The 20,287-nt window shown below is 38.0% G+C and overlaps 1 protein-coding gene across 1 annotated transcript in view; it reads left to right on the top strand.

Moving 5' to 3' along the window:
* LOC126159831 (EF-hand domain-containing family member C2-like) overlaps window positions 1-14,324 on the top strand; it is a 256,876-nt gene extending 242,552 nt beyond the window's left edge. Inside the window, exons 12-14 of the mRNA XM_049916645.1 lie at window positions 9,243-9,422; window positions 12,684-12,786; window positions 14,211-14,324. Of these exons, the coding sequence (XP_049772602.1) occupies window positions 9,243-9,422; window positions 12,684-12,786; window positions 14,211-14,324 (397 nt within the window). The remainder of the gene's footprint in view (window positions 1-9,242; window positions 9,423-12,683; window positions 12,787-14,210) is intronic.
* Window positions 14,325-20,287: the final 5,963 nt, after the last annotated feature.

Below are 20,287 nucleotides of genomic sequence, written 5' to 3'. Positions count from 1 at the left end.
GGGACAGTGCACAAATGGTTTAATTCGTACCTAACTGGAAGAGTGCAGAAAGTTGACGAAGCAATTCCGGTAACTCTGGATATCACTTTAAACTTCATCTGGGACATATCTGAAGGAACGAACGTCTCTACTTCATAAACTCATGATTTAATGTCCTCCATAATTATAGCAGCAGTTTCACCGATTCCGTTGGTTCCTCTTTTCAGTCTTTGCTTCTGGACTTGTACTACAAGTCAATAGGATGGACTACCCTGTGTTGCGAAAACATATCGCGATTTCCTTGTGCTGATCTATTGTCCCAACGAATAACAGATCTTTATATAACTTATAGAACAGCCGATTTTGTATCGTCTCGGTCTTTGGGAAGTATGCATTTATAATCCTTCAGAACGTGTTGGAGTGTGCACTGTCCTTCATCTTCATTTGATTCCAAATGCTCACATATGAAGTTCACCCAGGCAGACATCTCATCATCTTTTGGTCGTCCACCACTGCTGTGAATTGCAGCATCAGATTTGAAAGACCTAATCGCACAATTACTATGGTATTTACCTTCAGCTACAAGAAGATCTTCAGTGTGCCCTACTCAGCATTTTACTTGAGTTCCCCAGTCATTATTCCGTTCTGTCACCATTTCCAGTGTCGATTTTGAGAATGTCTTTCTAACGGTCACGAACAATATTAAACAAAAAATCTGTTTCATCACCTTGTTTTTCACTAAATCCTGATATACGCCTACCCCACAAATAAGCAGATTGTTTTAAGCTCAACATTTTACACTGACGATCGATAAATGTGGGACTCGTTTTTCACTGTATCCGTTCTAGCATTGGTCCTTCCAATAAGATTTCTTGCACTTTTCATGAACAACAGAATGTTTCCTATCCTTTCTTGTCTTAATCATCTCAACAAACGTTTGTATGCCTTGTTTCTTCACCATATCAGATCTGCCCCATCCAAAGCACTTTCTGTTATGGCATAACGTCAGCGCTGGCATGCCAGTCGGGAACGACAGGAAAGAGAAGGCTGTTAGAAGTAGTCAGCCAATCGCATGCTGACCGATCTCCCTTCCAGGATGACAACGTAACAGCAGTGGCCCCTAGGTGAGAGGACATCAGCGCCGCCCCCGATTGGTGGAGCCCACTTTGAGAGCAGCATCAATGTTAGGCACTTCGATAGTAGTTCCGGAAAGACTTTTGTCAGTTAGAGATCATCAGTCACTGCAACGACTGATTATTTCGTATGTCGCCCTTAGCCTGCGACGCAACTGTGTAATTGCCAAAGTTAAACATTGTATTTGATTAATTGTAATAAATCTCATGAATACGAGTTGTTTGATTGTTTGTGCAGTGAACCGAGTAGGTAGGTTTCCTAGACACAACACTTTCACTACAAATAAGACATTCAGACGTCACACTGACTTCCTCTGACAAACGTAACTAAATGGTCACTTGACAGCTGACGCCATCTCCACTGACAGATTAAACACAGCCCAGTAAAAGACCCGGCAGAAAGCACAGTTTTCGACAGAGGGACAACAAAATACAGAGAATTATTATATTGGCAACTAAATGATACAGCAAGAGTGAATACTGGGAGAAACCACTGACTGGAAAGTAAAAAAATTGATTGTCTTTTACCGAATGATGTCCAGAAAACTGATAAATAGTGATATTTACAAACCAACAAGGTTTTACGACACTCTCTTTGACTTTCTGAAAACATTTTACTGCTACACAACTTTCTTTCTAGAAGTTTTTTCGTCAAATTGGCGAACTCTCAGAAACGGCATTTTTATGGCGACGAAACAAGTGTTTATCGAAAGTTGGTTAGATTAGATTAGATTAGATTAATACTAGTTCCATGGATCATGAATACGATATTTCGTAATGATGTGGAACGAGTCAAATTTTCCAATACATGACATAATTAAGTTAATTTAACAACGTACTTAAGTGAATATAACAAGATCAGCACATCCCTCAAATTGGGGAACTATCAAGAATGGGGTTCCACAAGGGTCAGTCTTGGGTCCTTTGTTGTTCTTAATACATATTAATGACTGACCATTCTATATTCATGAAGAGGCAAAGTTAGTTCTCTTTGCTGATGATACAAGTATAGTAATCACACCTGACAAACAAGAATTAACTGATGAAATTGTCAATACTGTCTTTCAGAAAATTACTAAGTGGTTCCTTGTAAACGGACTCTCACTGAATTTTGATAAGACACAGTACATACAGTTCTGTACAGTGAATGGTATGATGCCATTAATAAATATAGACCTTAATCAGAAGCATATAGCTGAGGTAGAATATTCCAAATTTTTAGGTGTGTCCATTGATGAGAGATTAAATTGGAAGAAACACATTGATGATCTGCTGAAACGTTTGAGTTCAGCTACTTATGCAATAAGGGTCATTGCAAATTTTGATGGTAAACATCTTAGTAAATTAGCTTACTATGCCTATTTTCACTCATTGCTTTCATATGGCATCATATTTTGGGGTAATTCATCACTGAGGAATAAAGTATTTATTGTACAAAAGCGTGTAATCAGAATAATAGCTGGAGTCCACCCAAGATCATCCTGCAGACATTTATTTAAGGATCTAGGGATATACACAGTAGCTTCTCAGTATATATACTCTCTTATGAAATTTGTTATTAACAACCAAACCCAATTCAAAAGTAATAGCAGTATGCATAACTACAATACTAGGAGAGAGGATGATCTTCACTATTCAAGATTAAATCTAACTTTGGCACAGAAAGGAGTGAATTATATTGCCACTAAAGTCTTTGGTCACTTACCAAATAGTATCAAAAGTCTGACAGATAACCAACAAGTATTTAAGAAGAAATTAAAAGAATTTCTGAATCACAACTCCTTCTACTCCATAGAGGAATTTTTAGATATAAATTAAGAAAAAAAAGAAAAAACAAACAAAAAATTATAAAAAAAGAATAAAAAATATAAAAATTAAAAAGACACAAAAAATAAAAAGTTGTTATATTCACTTAAGTACGTTGTTAAATTAACTTAATTATGTCATGTATTGGAAAATTTGACTCGTTCCACATCATTACGAAATATCGTATTCATGATCCATGGAACTAGTATTAATCTAATCTAATCTAATCTAACCAACTTTCGATAAACACTTGTTTCGTCGCCATAAAAATGCCGTTTCTGAGAGTTCGCCAATTTGACGAAAAAACTTCTAGAAAGAAAGTTGTGTAGCAGTAAAATGTTTTCAGAAAGTCAAAGAGAGTGTCGTAAAACCTTGTTGGTTTGTAAATATCACTATTTATCAGTTTTCTGGACATCATTCGGTAAAAGACAATCAATTTTTTTACTTTCCAGTCAGTGGTTTCTCCCAGTATTCACTCTTGCTGTATCATTTAGTTGCCAATATAATAATTCTCTGTATTTTGTTGTCCCTCTGTCGAAAACTGTGCTTTCTGCCGGGTCTTTTACTGGGCTGTGTTTAATCTGTCAGTGGAGATGGCGTCAGCTGTCAAGTGACCATTTAGTTACGTTTGTCAGAGGAAGTCAGTGTGACGTCTGAATGTCTTATTTGTAGTGAAAGTGTTGTGTCTAGGAAACCTACCTACTCGGTTCACTGCACAAACAATCAAACAACTCGTATTCATGAGATTTATTACAATTAATCAAATACAATGTTTAACTTTGGCAATTACACAGTTGCGTCGCAGGCTAAGGGCGACATACGAAATAATCAGTCGTTGCAGTGACTGATGATCTCTAACTGACAAAAGTCTTTCCGGAACTACTATCGAAGTGCCTAACATTGATGCTGCTCTCAAAGTGGGCTCCACCAATCGGGGGCGGCGCTGATGTCCTCTCACCTAGGGGCCACTGCTGTTACGTTGTCATCCTGGAAGGGAGATCGGTCAGCATGCGATTGGCTGACTACTTCTAACAGCCTTCTCTTTCCTGTCGTTCCCGACTGGCATGCCAGCGCTGACGTTATGCCATAACAGAAAGTGCTTTGGATGGGGCAGATCTGATATGGTGAAGAAACAAGGCATACAAACGTTTGTTGAGATGATTAAGACAAGAAAGGATAGGAAACATTCTGTTGTTCATGAAAAGTGCAAGAAATCTTATTGGAAGGACCAATGCTAGAACGGATACAGTGAAAAACGAGTCCCACATTTATCGATCGTCAGTGTAAAATGTTGAGCTTAAAACAATCTGCTTATTTGTGGGGTAGGCGTATATCAGGATTTAGTGAAAAACAAGGTGATGAAACAGATTTTTTGTTTAATATTGTTCGTGACCGTTAGAAAGACATTCTCAAAATCGACACTGGAAATGGTGACAGAACGGAATAATGACTGGGGAACTCAAGTAAAATGCTGAGTAGGGCATACTGAAGATCTTCTTGTAGCTGAAGGTAAATACCATAGTAATTGTGCGATTAGGTCTTTCAAATCTGATGCTGCAATTCACAGCAGTGGTGGACGACCAAAAGATGATGAGATGTCTGCCTGGGTGAACTTCATATGTGAGCATTTGGAATCAAATGAAGATGAAGGACAGTGCACACTCCAACACGTTCTGAAGGATTATAAATGCATACTTCCCAAAGACCGAGACGATACAAAATCGGCTGTTCTATAAGTTATATAAAGATCTGTTATTCGTTGGGACAATAGATCAGCACAAGGAAATCGCGATATGTTTTCGCAACACAGGGTAGTCCATCCTATTGACTTGTAGTACAAGTCCAGAAGCAAAGACTGAAAAGAGGAACCAACGGAATCGGTGAAACTGCTGCTATAATTATGGAGGACATTAAATCATGAGTTTATGAAGTAGAGACGTTCGTTCCTTCAGATATGTCCCAGATGAAGTTTAAAGTGATATCCAGAGTTACCGGAATTGCTTCGTCAAATGACAGTTTGTGCAAAGAAGAAAGGAGACCGTTCTAAGATAAAAAAAAACCACAATCAACTGCATTTCACCTTCTGTTGTATCAGCTTCAAGATTGAGATCCTTTGTTTTTAATACACAATTAGGACTTGGGAAAATTTTATAAAAATATATTAAAAATTACTCACCACGATAGTAAAAATTTGTTAAATTTCCAGGAGGCGCTGCCATGACGGTACTTATGAGGTGTTGCCACGTGAACAGATGTTTTCTTACTGCACCCGCCCTCAGCATCTATGACAATTGGTATGTGGGGTGTCTGTGCTTTGGGTATGTCCAGAAGAACAGACACCATTTTGATCCTGTAGCCACTATGAAGTAAAACACAAAGAAATTAATGACATTAGCAGCCAGTGGGAATTAATTTAACCAATGGAGGAGCTTGAAAATTTGTGCTGGACTGGGATTTGAACCCGGGTCTTCTGCTTGCTAGGTAGATACGCAGACTTCTCTGAGATCAGGTCACAGTGCTCTTTGCAACTGCATGTACTCTAACACTCCTGTCAGACCCAAATTCTCAACTTACCCACACATTACTGATGATGTGCCCATTGCCCATTATCCTCATTACTCGCGACATTTTGCGATTCCCGGTATGCATTCGCACTAATCATTGGCTGTCCTCGCCATAATTATATGAGCAGTGTCTTTTCTTTCTGACTTTGGGAGTCCTCGCCATAATTATATATGTGGTGACATGTCCGAAAGAACAAGAATATGATTAAGGCAAAGGTGGCCGAGGATCACTTCAGTGCGGATGCACATCACGCTTGAACTATATCATGCATTTCATCTCGTTACAATCGGAACATGAGATCTCACTTATCTAGTACCCTAGTTTTGCCCACATGTGAAACAAAAACACTCGCATATTCCTCCTCTGTTGCTACCGTCCCCTTGTGCAATAAACTTCCCTGCTATGTGCTCACAATCTGATGTCCTGTTGCATTTAAGAAAAAAACTGAAAAACATCCTTTCCTCAGTCTCATAAAGTTTCCCCAAAAATGGGTGGTTTACCCTCTGCCAAACAGTAAAACAAATGCTCCCATATTCTCCCAGTTACGCTTCTTCATATTTTAAATTTTCATTCACGCTACTTTCTTTTCCCATATTCTCATTAATCATGTTTTATCACATTCCTTCTTCTCTCCCTCTCCCACGCCACCTCTCATGTCTATTTCTGTCAGCTCTCATAGATGAGGTCACCAGTCATAGACTTTCCTGTAATTTGTTCGTGTTGTTCTAATTTTCATGAACGAATATAAACTGTGTTTTTCTCTGCTACAGCTACTACTGTTTCCAATATTTATATGACAGTTATTTCTAAATGCTGAATTCTATATGCCAGATGTAAGACAATGGATGCAATGTAAAATATGTAGAAGCCTTGTTAGCTGTAAGAGAAAGCTTGATGGCTCTAATCATGCCACAATAAGTAAAACAATATTAAATAAATAAATCAAATCAAGTTGTGTCATTGATATCCATTCAACTTTACACGAACCGTTTTTACACTGAGGTAACAAAATTCATGGGATAGCGATATGTACATACACAAATCGCGGTTGTATCGCTTATACAAGGTATGAAAGGGCAGCACACAGCGGAGCTGTCATTTATACCCAGGTGATTCATGTGAAAATATATCTAACGTGATTATGGCCGCACGAGGGGAGTTAACAGAGTTTGATCACGGAATGGCCGGCTGGGGTGGCCGAGCGGTTCTAGGCGCTACAGTCTGGAACCGCGTGACTGCTACGGTCGCAGGTTCGAATCCTGCCTCGGGCATGGATGTGTGTGATGTCCTTAGGTTAGTTAGGTTTGAGTAGTTCTTAGTTCTAGGGGACTAATGACCTCAGAAGTTAAGTCCAATAGTGCTCAGAGCCATTTGAACCATTTGAATGCGGAATGGTATTTGGAGGTTGACGCATGGGACATTCCATTTCTGAAATCATTAGGGAATTCAATATTCCGAAATTCATAGTGTCAAGAGACAGCAATTTTCAGGCGTTATATCTCGCCACGGACAACGCAGCGGCCGACGGCTTTCACTTAACGACGAGAACAGTGCCGTTTGCGTAGACTTCCGGTGCTAAGGGACAAGCAACACTGCTTGACATAACCACAGAAATCAATGTGGGACGTATGACTAACGTATCTTTTAGGACAGTGCGACGGAATTTGGCGTAAATGGGCTATGGCAGCAGACGGCCGATGCGAGTGCCTTTGCTAACAGCGTGACATCGCCTGCAGCGCCGCTCCTAGGCTCGTGACCATATCGGCTGGGCCTTAGACGAAGGGAGAACACAAATGGGTCCTGATTTCAGTTGTACCTTGTTCGCAGCTTGGGTCCATGGCTTCGTGGGGAATGCGACACACTCGAACCCTAGCGACATTTATGCGACATAATTGAGAAGTTTGTTCGTGTACATCATCCTGCACCGACTACACTTTCGCAATTATGGATATAGAGGCAGCATAGTTCAATATTTCTGAAGCGAACTTCCAACGACTTGTTGACTCCATGCCGCATCGAGTTACTGTACTATGCCGGGCTAAAGGAGTCCGACACGATGACTTTGGTCACATCAGTGTATGTAGATTGCAATTTATAACGACTTTCAGCGCAATCTGTACGTCTATAGGATCTGAACTATATATTCTCAGCTGATCTTTTAATTAGACTGTTAATAACTAAGTCAGATCATTTCATTTAAATCACCATTCTGTCAGCAACAAAATTACTTCCCTATAAAGTGAAGTATGCAATCTTCACAGAATTTCAGGGAACCCAAACCTACTGAAACCCATTGTCACCAATGCATTATGGAAAATCGTGGTTTCATGATCTCTTGAAGAAAAGCACAACACAGAATAAGGACTGACCGCCTGGTCTTGCATAATGACGTCATTGGAATGGATTTTGTAATTGGACGATATTATGTTCCATTGCAGCTATTCTGATCTTATTTCTGTGGAGCTGACTTCTATCTTAACCCAAGACTTGCACCATCCTATGAGTCCCACAAGTAATTAGGTATTCCTTCGACAATGGTATGCAGAACAGTTAGACTCCTGCTGGATGACTCACGGTACTTCCCACTATCATTCGCCACCTTTTATAACGACGATACAGTTCCGGTAGTAGTGGGAAAACGTGATCAATACTATATCCATAAAACGGCCGAAACTAGTAAATCTATCTACGGGAAAGCTGGTAGACTGCTGTAATATGATCTTAGCCTTGCTAAGGGATGGATCAATTCTTGAAAGCCCTTTATTTATTCCTAAAAGCGTTCTAACATCACCAGAAACACAGTTTTCATTATACACAGTGACCCAAAAGTAATGGTCGGTATTCATGGATATGACAGAAACGCTCTTAAGCAAAAAACTTCATATGGACATATGGCTAATCCGAATGGTTTCCGAGACAGAACGCATTTAATGTAGGTACATTTGTTTTTGGGCCAGTGGTGCGCACATATGTGTCTTTTCCGGCCAACCTCTTAAACCTTTCATTGTGTATCAATCTGCCTCGTTGCTTTCAGTTTCTTTGCTCGGGATGTGTTACTGCCATTAAACTAGTCCGTTGAACGTGTAATTGTACGTGGTGCGTTGTGAATGTAGTAGTGCTAGGGACTGAGAGTGTAACGGAGAGAAGCATCGGTTAACTGTGTTTATACACGCGCTAACTAAAAATGTCACACATCTACACAAACGAAGAACGTGCTGATACGGTGTATGTTTACGGCTTTTGCGCTTGTGGTGCTCCTGCTGCTGGCGAAGACTACCGTCGGCCCTTTCCGACATGTCGAATTCATAATCGTAGGATGTTTGCCAGAGTTTTCAGCACATTGCAGGATACTTTGTAAAATGCATGTTGTAATGTTTGCAACTTTTGCACTAGTGCACATGTGTCAACCAGACAACGTATTGAACAATACAGAAAATAAATAACAGTGTACATTACATGTGGTCGATCTTGGAAACCATTCGGAATAGGGCATATGTCCGTATTAAGTTTTTGGCTTCAACTGATCGTTTCTGTCACATTCGTGGATATTGAACATTCCTCTAGAAACACCCTGTATGTAATGTTGAACGTGAGAGTGGTCTTTATCGTCCTATTTGGAGAAAGCCAGCATCTGTCAAAGTGCTCTGCGTCATGAGTAAAACATTTTTATTTTTAATGAAACGTAGAATTTTTTCGTTACAGTAATGGAGCAAACGAGAAGACTTTCTGAATTATCCTAACAGTCTTCATTTTTTACAGGTCCATAGTCCATACGGAACTTCGTCGGTATCTCTTCTGTGCACTTGACAGAATGATGGAAACATTTCGCCACCTGGATGTAGAACGGACTGGTTTTCTGCCCAAAGATAAAGTTTACCTCACGTGTCGAGCAAGCTGCGTCCCTCTGGACAAGGACGTGCTAGCGGCTGTGTTGGAAAGGTGAGAGAAAGCTCAAAGTACCCAGCCTTATTCTGAAAATCTCGGCAGTAACTAATCTAACAGTCCGAAGATGAATACAACTCATTCACATCTACGATTAGGAATTGGCATTCCACAACATATAAAGATGTTTTTAATTAATGTAGAATCAAAAGTCACTGTATGAAGCGAGAAATTATTCCCTTGGTTGAAAACTTCCCGAGCACTCTCAATTTATTCTTTTCCAATTAAGTTATCTCCTAAAATGTTGAACAGAGTTTCTTGTCTACATATTTAAGAAAACTGACCACACTCTGCACATAGATATTTCACTCGTTCTTAAGGATGGTCCACATACTACAATAGCGCACATCATGTGCGTAGACAGGTCGTAGCGTGTAGATCGGAAATCGGCGCAAATCTGGTGCCCGACGTGTGTCTGAGTAAGCTGTTTATTCAATCTAGTGCTTCTCGTCTGTGCATGCACACTGAAATATAAAGTGGTTGTATGTTTCAGTGCTCTATATAGTTTATTGCAAAATTTATTGAATTATATAGAAGCCTTATATTTTTGCTTAAATTTAAGAGCGAGGAATATAACGATCGAGATGAGAAGGCAGCTGCTTAAAATTCTAAAAGCCATTAACAGGTTGTTAGTGCATTTAACTCAGGGAATTGAAAATATCCAGCTACTCAGAAACAAAGTATAAGATATCTCACTGACCACTACAATAATTTATTACAATAATATATGAACTTCCAAATACATCTAAAAATAACAAATTTGTTTGCGTGGCCATCCTCCGCAGCAAGCATAGAAATACTTGCTAACAAGTACATCGAAAAATATTAAAAGCACCTCGAACCTTTCACAAATGATATAATAAAAATTTAGTTACTTTATTTCATGAAATATGTATATAGCTTTGCATATGTTATACATCATTTTGCTCAGTACTTGCTTGGACACTGCAGTCTGAATTATTAATCTTTATCACGTCTTCCTGTTTATAGCAATCGTAATGGCTGTGTAAGTCGTTCATGACCTGAATTACTTCTCTCATGTAAAAATATTGTCGTACGATGTGACGAGTACAAGCGACAATAGGTATTTGTATGTCTCCATGCCCACCCACAAATAATTTCACCAGTCTTCGACGTTGGCTCGCTACTCGCAAAGTAACTTAATGTATGAAAACAGCAGTGGCGTAAGGAGCCACTGTGTTGACCATTTAGATCGTTTTTCCGCCTGACGCTTTGTTTGAATCGTTTTTACAAGAGAAGATGCGAAGAATGTTTCTCTGTTGCGAGTCAGTGTTCTGAAGTGAAATGTTCGTTACAGAGCGTAGCAGCTAGCCACTGAATTTTCTTTCGTAAGCCAACAGATGTCAGGCCAGCAGCAGATTGAAACTGTGTCGTGAGGACGCACGGGATTTGCATCGATTTATTGCAAGCATGGGTATCAACGAAAGCAGATGAAAATTAACTGAATCTTTCTTCAATCATACGAAAAACGATTCGATACAAAGCAATAAACAGAGTAATTGCGGGGAGTAAAGATTAACAATTTGCACTTTCTCAATAGTGAGTTCAGAAAGCGAAATAACGGTGTAGTTATTGATTGAATGTGGTACACTTATATCGATAGTACCGCCTGTGTCGAAAGTGCTCTCACCAGTGAGTGTAGCTACATGTTCGTACAATAAAGTCAGTCAATTCCGTGCTGTGAATGAGTTCACTGTGTAAATAGAGATATAAACTGTATTTAACTTCCCATTAATAAATATTCTTAACAGCAGCATAATTATGAAATTCCTGTATTCTTTATTAATGAATGTCTGTCAATCCAAGACAATAATTTGTAATCATTAAATTTTACCTGACTAAGGGGGTCTGGTTTTCTGGTTATAATGATAATGATATGAGTAGGATTGAAATCTAAGTTATCTTAGGTGGTTGGATTACATTAAAAGGCATAAATCAGACCAGAACTTTGGACAATAAGTTCTTTATCTTAAAAATAAACAGTAATAATAATAACTAGTTACTGATTCACAGAACATGTTGAAATTTTCGGAACTCGTAGAAGGTTAATGGCAAATGCCTGAGAATGAGTTGAAAGTATTTTACACTGTTACATCTTGTATGGTATCCCAACTGTTAACTGTGCATAAGGAATAGCTTCTATGAGTCAAACCTACAAACCTGTGCTTGGTGTGTGTTTAGAAAGATTGTATATGACACATGACAGTAGTTTTTGGTTGTTGATCACATGTGGCAGTGAAACAATAACTACCAAACTTTCATTATGTATCATAGAATACAATTTAAGAAATTGGTACTGGTGCCGTAGGTACAATCAACTGTAGAAGATCATACAAGCAAATGTAGTAAAACTGATGGTTTCTCAAGTACCTAAAGGTACTTGAAACTATTAGAAGCATGAATGGTACAAGTGACAATAATTTAACAGGTCCCAACTCGCTGAGTATTATTCCCGATTTTCCCTTATGAATAAGATAACCTCGAATCAGTCCATATATTATGAAACAGATGTTATGTTACCAACTGGAACCAATGTCTGTCAACTACTTTAACATATTTGTAAGTACTTACAATTCGGGAGGATGGCTCCTTCTGTCTCTGTATCTTTTGCCTGTTATTTGATCTAAGGCTAAACCCATAAAAAAAGTCCAGTGGAGAAAACTTAAACAATGTTGGTGGTCTTTCATCAACATTACCATGACTTATCCAGCGGCTCAGATAGGTTTTATTCAGGCACTGACAGATGACTATAATGTGTACTGCACTGAATTAAAATTATTAATCCAGAATTAACAGAAGAAAGCAACTATCTATGAAATTCATGGTGATTACTGTGAATGACTCTTGTGTTTGTGTAATTTTTGCTGTGGAGTGCTCCAAATTATCATCTTTTAACATAAATATTTTCCCTACTGAAACACTCTGTATAGTTAACAACAACATGGTGATAGATCTAGACACATGTGAATACTGAAAATAACAGTGAGAACGAAATTTATTGGAGATATTGATCCTCTTATGCTAGTTTGAACATTATTAACTATAAAGCAAGACATTAGTTCTGTTTTTCTTTTTTGTTCACAAATTCATGCCAAATTTGAGTACAAGACCCACAGTAATATTCCAGAATAGAAAGGTAAACTTATTTCATTAATTTAAAAAAACATATAACTTTAACTTCATATTAGTACTTCACTTACATTTCTTTGGTTCATTTCATTGTTTCACTGGTTACAGGATGGAGCATAATGAACGTGGTCACATTTCTTATCTAGAACTGGGTGATTTTCTGAACACAAAGAAGGAGAAAGCGGCTCCTTGTTTACCAGATGACTATAGGGTAAGAAGAGTATTGGAAATAATATAGTTCAGTAACTAAATGTAGTGTGATGTAGTAAGTGATAAAGTATGTAGCATGTATGTTGTATATTTGAGACCTATACAAAAATAAGACATAAAAATGAAGACCAATGAATAGTCATCATCGGTTGTAAATACCTTTTCACACAGTTGTGTCACTGTAAGAGGCTGTTGAAATAATTCTATAGCAGAGACTGTCTTGAGAATTCTAGAACAGAGACTGCCTTGAGTCTGCATTGCTCATATTAGTTTGTCAATGCACGCGTGATACAGACAGCATCCACGCATTTTCAGTTGAGTGCATGTGTAAAAAATATCTTTAAAATATGGAAGATATTGTGACCATTATGAGCAACATCTGGATAGATATCATTCTGTTGAAATACCAAGTCACAATAATGTTGAGAGCTAGGTATGATCAGTGGCAGTGACAGAGTTGCACTATATTAATTGAGACTGAGAGGTCTGGAGCTACAACCTTAAATGATCAGAAGAGACACACTTTGATAGTGATAAATATGTTCTTTAAACTTGTAGGTACTTCTGTGTGTCTTTTATGTTGTAAAACTGGATCATATGAATGAGCTACTTCGTTCTGATAACTCACAAGGTAGCCATTCATTAGACACATTCTGAATTTTTTTCTCAGAAAGCATGACTGGACATGCATAAAAATGAACATGCATGGCTGGGCACATAGAGGAATAATGTTGTTTTAAGCTGGATATGAAGGTAGTGCTTTTGATTCGAAGTAAACCATCAGATCTCTTAATCTTTCTGAAATTCAAACAAATGTTGCTTATCTTGTTCTCCATGTGAGTAGTTCATTTATACAGTAGGAATTACCATACAATTTCATGGAAATCTTTAGAGGGCACTTACATCATGAAAAGTATTTTTACTACCATAGTATTCCTGCTGTAAGACTGGCCTGAGGAACGGTACACAATGTATTATTTTGATTAATGATGTAATAGGAAGCAGAATAACAAAAAACTTCAACTAAACTGACGTTTGAAATGTTTGATATCTGGTGCATAAAACTGTGGTCCAACTAGGATCTAATAAGGGGGAAAAGAAAATAAACTATGCCTGAAGCTGCTGCTAATATAGCTATATAAATATAAACAAGGAGAAGAAAGAATAACTCTGAATAGTTAATCAGATTGGAGTACTGATAATAAAATTAAGATTGGAGCTAGTAATGCACTAATGGAAACAGTGGTGTTCATCAATGTATGTTCTACTAGGCTATTAATTATTGTCAAAACTTATCTAGGAATTAACTGTTATGCTACAGTAATTTGCTTTAGTCACTCCCATCAGTCCTTTCATTCCTCAACATTATTAATCTATATTTGCCAGGTGCAGGAACTGTCTAACTAAAAATGTTTTATCTTGCAGAGAGACCTGAGTTTTGTGTATGCCAAACTCGAGCCAGCGGTTTCTGTTATTGATTTTGATTCTTTTCTGAAGGATCTTGACCTAGAGAAGACTATTGTCGATCAGAGCAGTTGAAAACTTCAATTACAAATAATTATATATAAATTTGATGTACAACTTTGAATCACATACTTTGTATACCAATGTTAGTTAGGTACTAACTTGAGTTAAACTGCAAAATTATTGTAATTTCGAGTAAGTAATGTTTTTGGACATGGTACTGAATTTTTGATTATTTTTTTGAGGTTTGTTAATATTTTACAGTGTTTTTGATACTTTTATATCCTTGGAATTAAATTTACCTTTTGGGCATATGATCTACAGTTATTTTAAACACTGAGTGGGCTATTTTTTTAGCTGTGTAAACGTTCATACTAAAGATTATATCATTTACATTTGTGGAATATGTCCATGAAATACAATACAATAATTTGTATAAGGTGACCATTTATGTTATTTAAATAAATAATTCATTCATTATTCTCCTGTTTCTTTATTTCACACTCTCAGTGTGATATTACTGTTTCTCTTGTTTCTTTATTTGACATCCTCAAGCTTAACTAAAGAAGAAAAAATATGGTTTGCTTTTTCATCTCATTATTTGCTGAGAAAAGTGAAACTTTTATTCTGGTGAGTGGCAGTATGTACTGTGAAGCTTGTACAACAAAACTGTAGAAGTAGTGTACTGTGCTCATTCTTCTGTTTTGATGATCCATTTTGTTCATCCAGTTCCTTGTTTTTATATTTTGGATGACCAGTGACAAACATGCAGATCTGTGATGGAGTGTTCGCTTCTAGTGTTTAAGTCAAATTAAGTCAGATGGCAATAAATATCATATGCCATTATAATATTTTTGTTTATTTGGTCACCACGAATCAAATGAGACGTCTTCCTGATCAGGAATATCAGTTTTGACTTCAAAAAGTGGGATGGGCAATTTCAGACACTCATATGAGTATTTTCAGTGCTGTATATGCTATAACTATGAGGATTCTTGACTTTCTCTTTATATGTTGATAAGACTCTATAGAAGGATGTGATCTGATTTGTACTTAGTTATCAGTTCATCAGTTCTTAAACACACAGTGAAAAATGAAATGATCGTATGGCATTGTTGGCCAGGAGGCCCCATTCGTATCTGGCCACCGAGTGCAACTCTTATTTCGGTTGACACCACATTGGGCGACTTGCTTGCCAGTGATGAGGATGAAATGACGATGAGGACAACTCAACAAACAGTCCACGAGCAGAGAAAATCTCCAACCCCATCTGGGAATCAAACACAGGCCTGCTGTATGGGAGGCAAGCATATTACCACTCAGCTAAGTAGGTGGACGTAAGGTTATAACAGGAAATGGTAAACCTTAATGGAAAGCTATTTGATATTTGACAGTGACCAAAATACATAAGTTCTCAAATTAAAGATACGTACTCAAAGATAAATTAAGAAAGCTGATAAAATTTTTCCACTATGATAAGAAATAAGGTTAATTTTAGTCACCACAAATGCTTGACAGTTATGTGGTATGCTTATTATGGAGATGCCATTGCTGAAGAAGAGCTTCTAATAGTAAGGCAAACCCTTGACAGATATTGACAACTTACTGTTTGTCTTGTAAATGCATTTCAGATATGTCAAATGGGTCTTAGATCCAGATGCCTCCTTCGCCAGTCCAGAGACATCACTGAAAGTGATAAGGTCATCTACCAGAATGGCTGGAAGTGGTTGGGCTGTATCACCATTGAGAAGGAATTCTGGTTGAGCGGCATCTCCTTAAAGTTGCATATATGACCTAATATCTTATCTCTCTGCTATGGCTGTTAACAGTGTTTCTATGACTACCAACGAAGGTATGAACTTCCTTAGGCCTGTCCAACATAATGCCTCCCCACAGAAGGGCTCTTTGCATAATTTTTCTGTGGTTTTACTACTTATCATATTCTCTCCTTGCGTATGTGCAAGCTGCAAACTCAAATGGAGTATGTGTGTCTAGACGTCGCTCCATTATTTATTTATGGTCCAATGTTGAGTCTGCCATGATAAAGACAGGAAGTCATTTTAAAGCACAGTGTCGCCAAACGCAGTGTGTTAACTGTCAACAGACTGGTAATAAGGCACAGGAGTGTAGGTCAAAGAAACAGAGTAACTACTATATAATGGGAAAAGAAATCGTTGAATGACAACGAGAATCTTCCTTCCATAGAGAAGCGCTCCCATTAAACAGAAGTGCATTCAATGCATATACAGAGACGTATTGTTCGTTGGTGGCTTGTTTGAAACGGAAACAATATCAGTTTTTGGTATATACAGGGGCACACACATCGTTTGTCAATCTGAACCTCGTGGATAAGAGCAGACTAAAACAGCAAAGGTTTAGGTTGCATGCAATAGGCAGCACTGCAGTTTATTCAATCAGGACAACACGGCTCAGGTTTAAAATAGAAAACACAAGGTTTCATGAGCAAATGGACATGTTGCCAACTGTGGGACAAGATTTCGCAGCGACACTTTGGGTAGATTTTCTGGTTAGCCATCAGACGATTAAACTCGATGGTAAGTTATTTCTGTTGGGTACGATAGTTACAAATGTTTGTATATCACAAGAAGTGCCCATTGCACAAGAGGCATCGAATAAACTGTGTAAAACAACATTAAAAGTTGTTTTGCAAGACAGAGTACCAGCAGGTACAGGAAAACTGATGTGGCTACAAGCATATAGTAACATGTGTGTTTGGTAGAACCACTAACAAATAATGACATGTTTATGAGCAACACTGTTTTGTGCATAAGTGTAGAACGCATACGAACGAAGTTAATGGTCAGGTTATGGTGCCAATGAGTCCGAATAATTTTGGGGAGATGAAGTGAGTCGTCTAAAGGGATTACTGATAGACACATTAGAAGTTCTCAAAGAGGAAGATATTGAGGATTCTAAGGTACAAGGTAGAACAGAGTGAGCTATCGACATACCTGCATTGTGAGAAAAAGTTTAACACCTTCAGGGTGAAGATAGGTCATTAACAGAATCAGTGTTAATAGATATAAGGATTTTTTAAATGCAGAAGAAGTGTTACCTGTTACATCAATCAAACAACATAGAATACTAACATGCACTTATCTGCCAGTATTCAGAAAGTTGTATCGGCTACCTAAGCATTTACAGCCTTTAGTAAAGGAAATGGTGAATCAGCCTTATCCAATGGGATTATAGAACATAATGATAGTCCATGGTCAGCGAGTACCATGACTGTGGATAATATATCACCAGAGGGAGAAAGAAATATCGGTTTTGTTGCGACTACAGATTCTTAAATGAAAAAACAGTAAGAGACGCATACGCGATCCCTAACATTACTGACATGTTAGATAATGTGGGTCAGCGCAAGTTCTTTACAGTCCTAGATTTAAAAAGAGGTTATCATCAAACTGAGGCACACCCTAAAGATAGAATTAAAACAGCTTTTGCCGTGACTTCTAGTAGTTACCAATATTTTAGTATACCTTCTGGGCTGAAAAACGCACCAGCTACATTTCAAAGTTTGTTAGATGGATTCCTCAGAGGTCTAAAACCAAACGCATGCTGTATCTCGACGGTATAATTATATTCGCAAAAAGCCTTGAAGAGCATGTGCAGCATTTGGAGATGGTATTTGACAGGTTGAGAAAGGCTCAACTTATGCTTAACACTGATAAGTGTTACTTTGCACAAACACAGGTAAACTATATGGCGCACACAAATAGCCAAGATGGAGTAAGGACAGATCTGTGGCTTACATCAGGAGCACATGACTTTCCAGTGCCTCAGACAGTTAAACAATTACAATCTTTTCTTGGATTAGCAAACTGCTATAGAAAATTCGTGGAGGGATGGCACAACCAGTGACAAAATTATTGCAGAAAGGTCTTATGCTTAGCTGAACACCTGAGAGTCAGACAGCATTTCAAAATTTAAATGTATATTAACTTCAAACCTAGTTTTGATTTTTCCAGGTATTATAATTCACAACATCATATGATGCAAGTGGTACAACATTGTGAGAGACTTTAGGACAAATCATTAATGGGAAAGAACACCCAATTGAATATGCATCTTGTCAGCCTAATAAGGCTAAACAAAATTATTCCACCACAGAAAAGGAGATATTAGCATCAATGTATGGTATTTTTATTTTAGATGTTATCGATAGAAGTAAGTTCACAGAGATTACTACGAGGTGGGATTTGAAATTTAGAGAATTTCAATACAGTGTGATCAGAAACTGAATGTTAAACAAACAAATACAGACACACCCAGTAGGAAGATTGGGACATTGCAAGTCTCTGGATTTGATCTGTGTATGAACTTTGAAAGATCTGAAGAAAGCACAGGCAAACAATAAAGAGTGTCAGGTGTATTTCAAACAACCATAGTTTGTCATATGAGATGGGTTTTGTTTAGATCAACCAAATGTGGACGACATGTTGTAGTTCTAGTAGCTTTGCAGACAGAAGCACTATAGCAAGTACATGATCATATGTTTTCAGGTCATTGGGATAAGAGAACAACAGATAGAGGACTAGCAGAAAGGTTCTTGTGGAGAACTAGATGCACTGATAGTCAACAGTACATCAAGAACTGTATTCCGTGTGCACAATGTGCTGACTTATGCCATCAAAAGATACAATTACAAAGATTATCAGAGTTTGACTACCCATTCCAAATGATAGGAGCAAACATTTTGGGACCGTTTCACAAGAGTCAATCAGGTAACAAGTACTGTTAACAACTGTCGATCACTTCTCAATGTATATGGTAATGGTAGCAATACTCGATCAGAAAGCAAGTGCAGTAGCTCACGCTATTCATTGGATACTTAAATTTGGAGTTCCAAAAGCGATTATAACAGATCAGGGAGCAAATTTCATGTCCAGTCTCATTAAGCAGTTGTGGCACTTACTGAAAATTAAGAAATTACATTCAGCTCCATTCCACCCAGGGCAAATGGTCATACAGAAAGAGTTCATAGGACTATACCTAAGACGCTAAGCCATTACATGAATTCTCAACACTTAGATTGGGATGTATATTTAAATTTTGTAATTTGCACCTACAATTCAAAACTCATACAGGAACAGGGTTACCACTTTAGGAGGTGGTATATGCATGCAAAATGCCTACTCCGTTTGATCTGATTGAACCAAAGTTGGGAAAAGAAGGTGAACACGTTACGGTATTCGAAAAAGCTCTAAAGGAAGGCTGGCAAACGTTCAAATGGGCTATCACAAAAGAGCCACAATATCAAGAGCCTGTGGAGTTAAGTAAAAGGACCTTACCACGGTATTGGGTAGATCAATGGTTATTACTTGAAAGCCTTACACTCCCAAGGGTAAGACAAGAACGTTTTTGACGAAGTTTCAGGGTCCTTACCAGGTGGTCGAGGTAAAGTCACCTGTAAATGTAAAGTTACGTTTACCAGGACGAACTTAAGTAATACATATCAGTAGAATCTTTTCAAGGGGCTATAAATACCTTTCCTCAAGTACCAGCAGAGATGCCACATGATATAATTAAGAAGCAAAAGAGTAAAGAAATACCGCAGAACAGGCCATATGGATTGAGACCAAGGAATATGTAGTTGTGGATGTAGAGATACATGGGTAGTAGTAGGATTTTTTCGCTGTTTTATTGATTCATGTAGTATACATAGGAACATAGGTATTTTTTCGAAGGAGGAAAGGAGTCCATATAAATTATTTCTCGTAGGTGATGGCGAGGATAACGCCTAGATGGAGTACAGCGAGTGTTATAATCGTGCTCTTCATTGGAGTAGAAGGACTTGTCAATTAGCCTTTACAGAATGGAGTTTTCTTTGAGCAGCAGCCAGGTGTAGTCCTCATGAATCACAGACTGTCGTTAAGACTGATATTCGACATCTGGAAGATAAGAGACGAAGTGAGAAGATAACAAGATATGTTCTTAGAAATACTAGAGAAGCGAAATGTGGCAGTGTAATAGAGGATACACGAAATGAATATTATGGACTCCAGTTCTACGTG

This window comes from Schistocerca cancellata, chromosome 2, assembly GCF_023864275.1.
Source record: "Schistocerca cancellata isolate TAMUIC-IGC-003103 chromosome 2, iqSchCanc2.1, whole genome shotgun sequence".
Lineage (NCBI taxonomy): Eukaryota > Metazoa > Arthropoda > Insecta > Orthoptera > Acrididae > Schistocerca > Schistocerca cancellata.
This window is presented reverse-complemented; position numbering and strand designations above follow the sequence as displayed.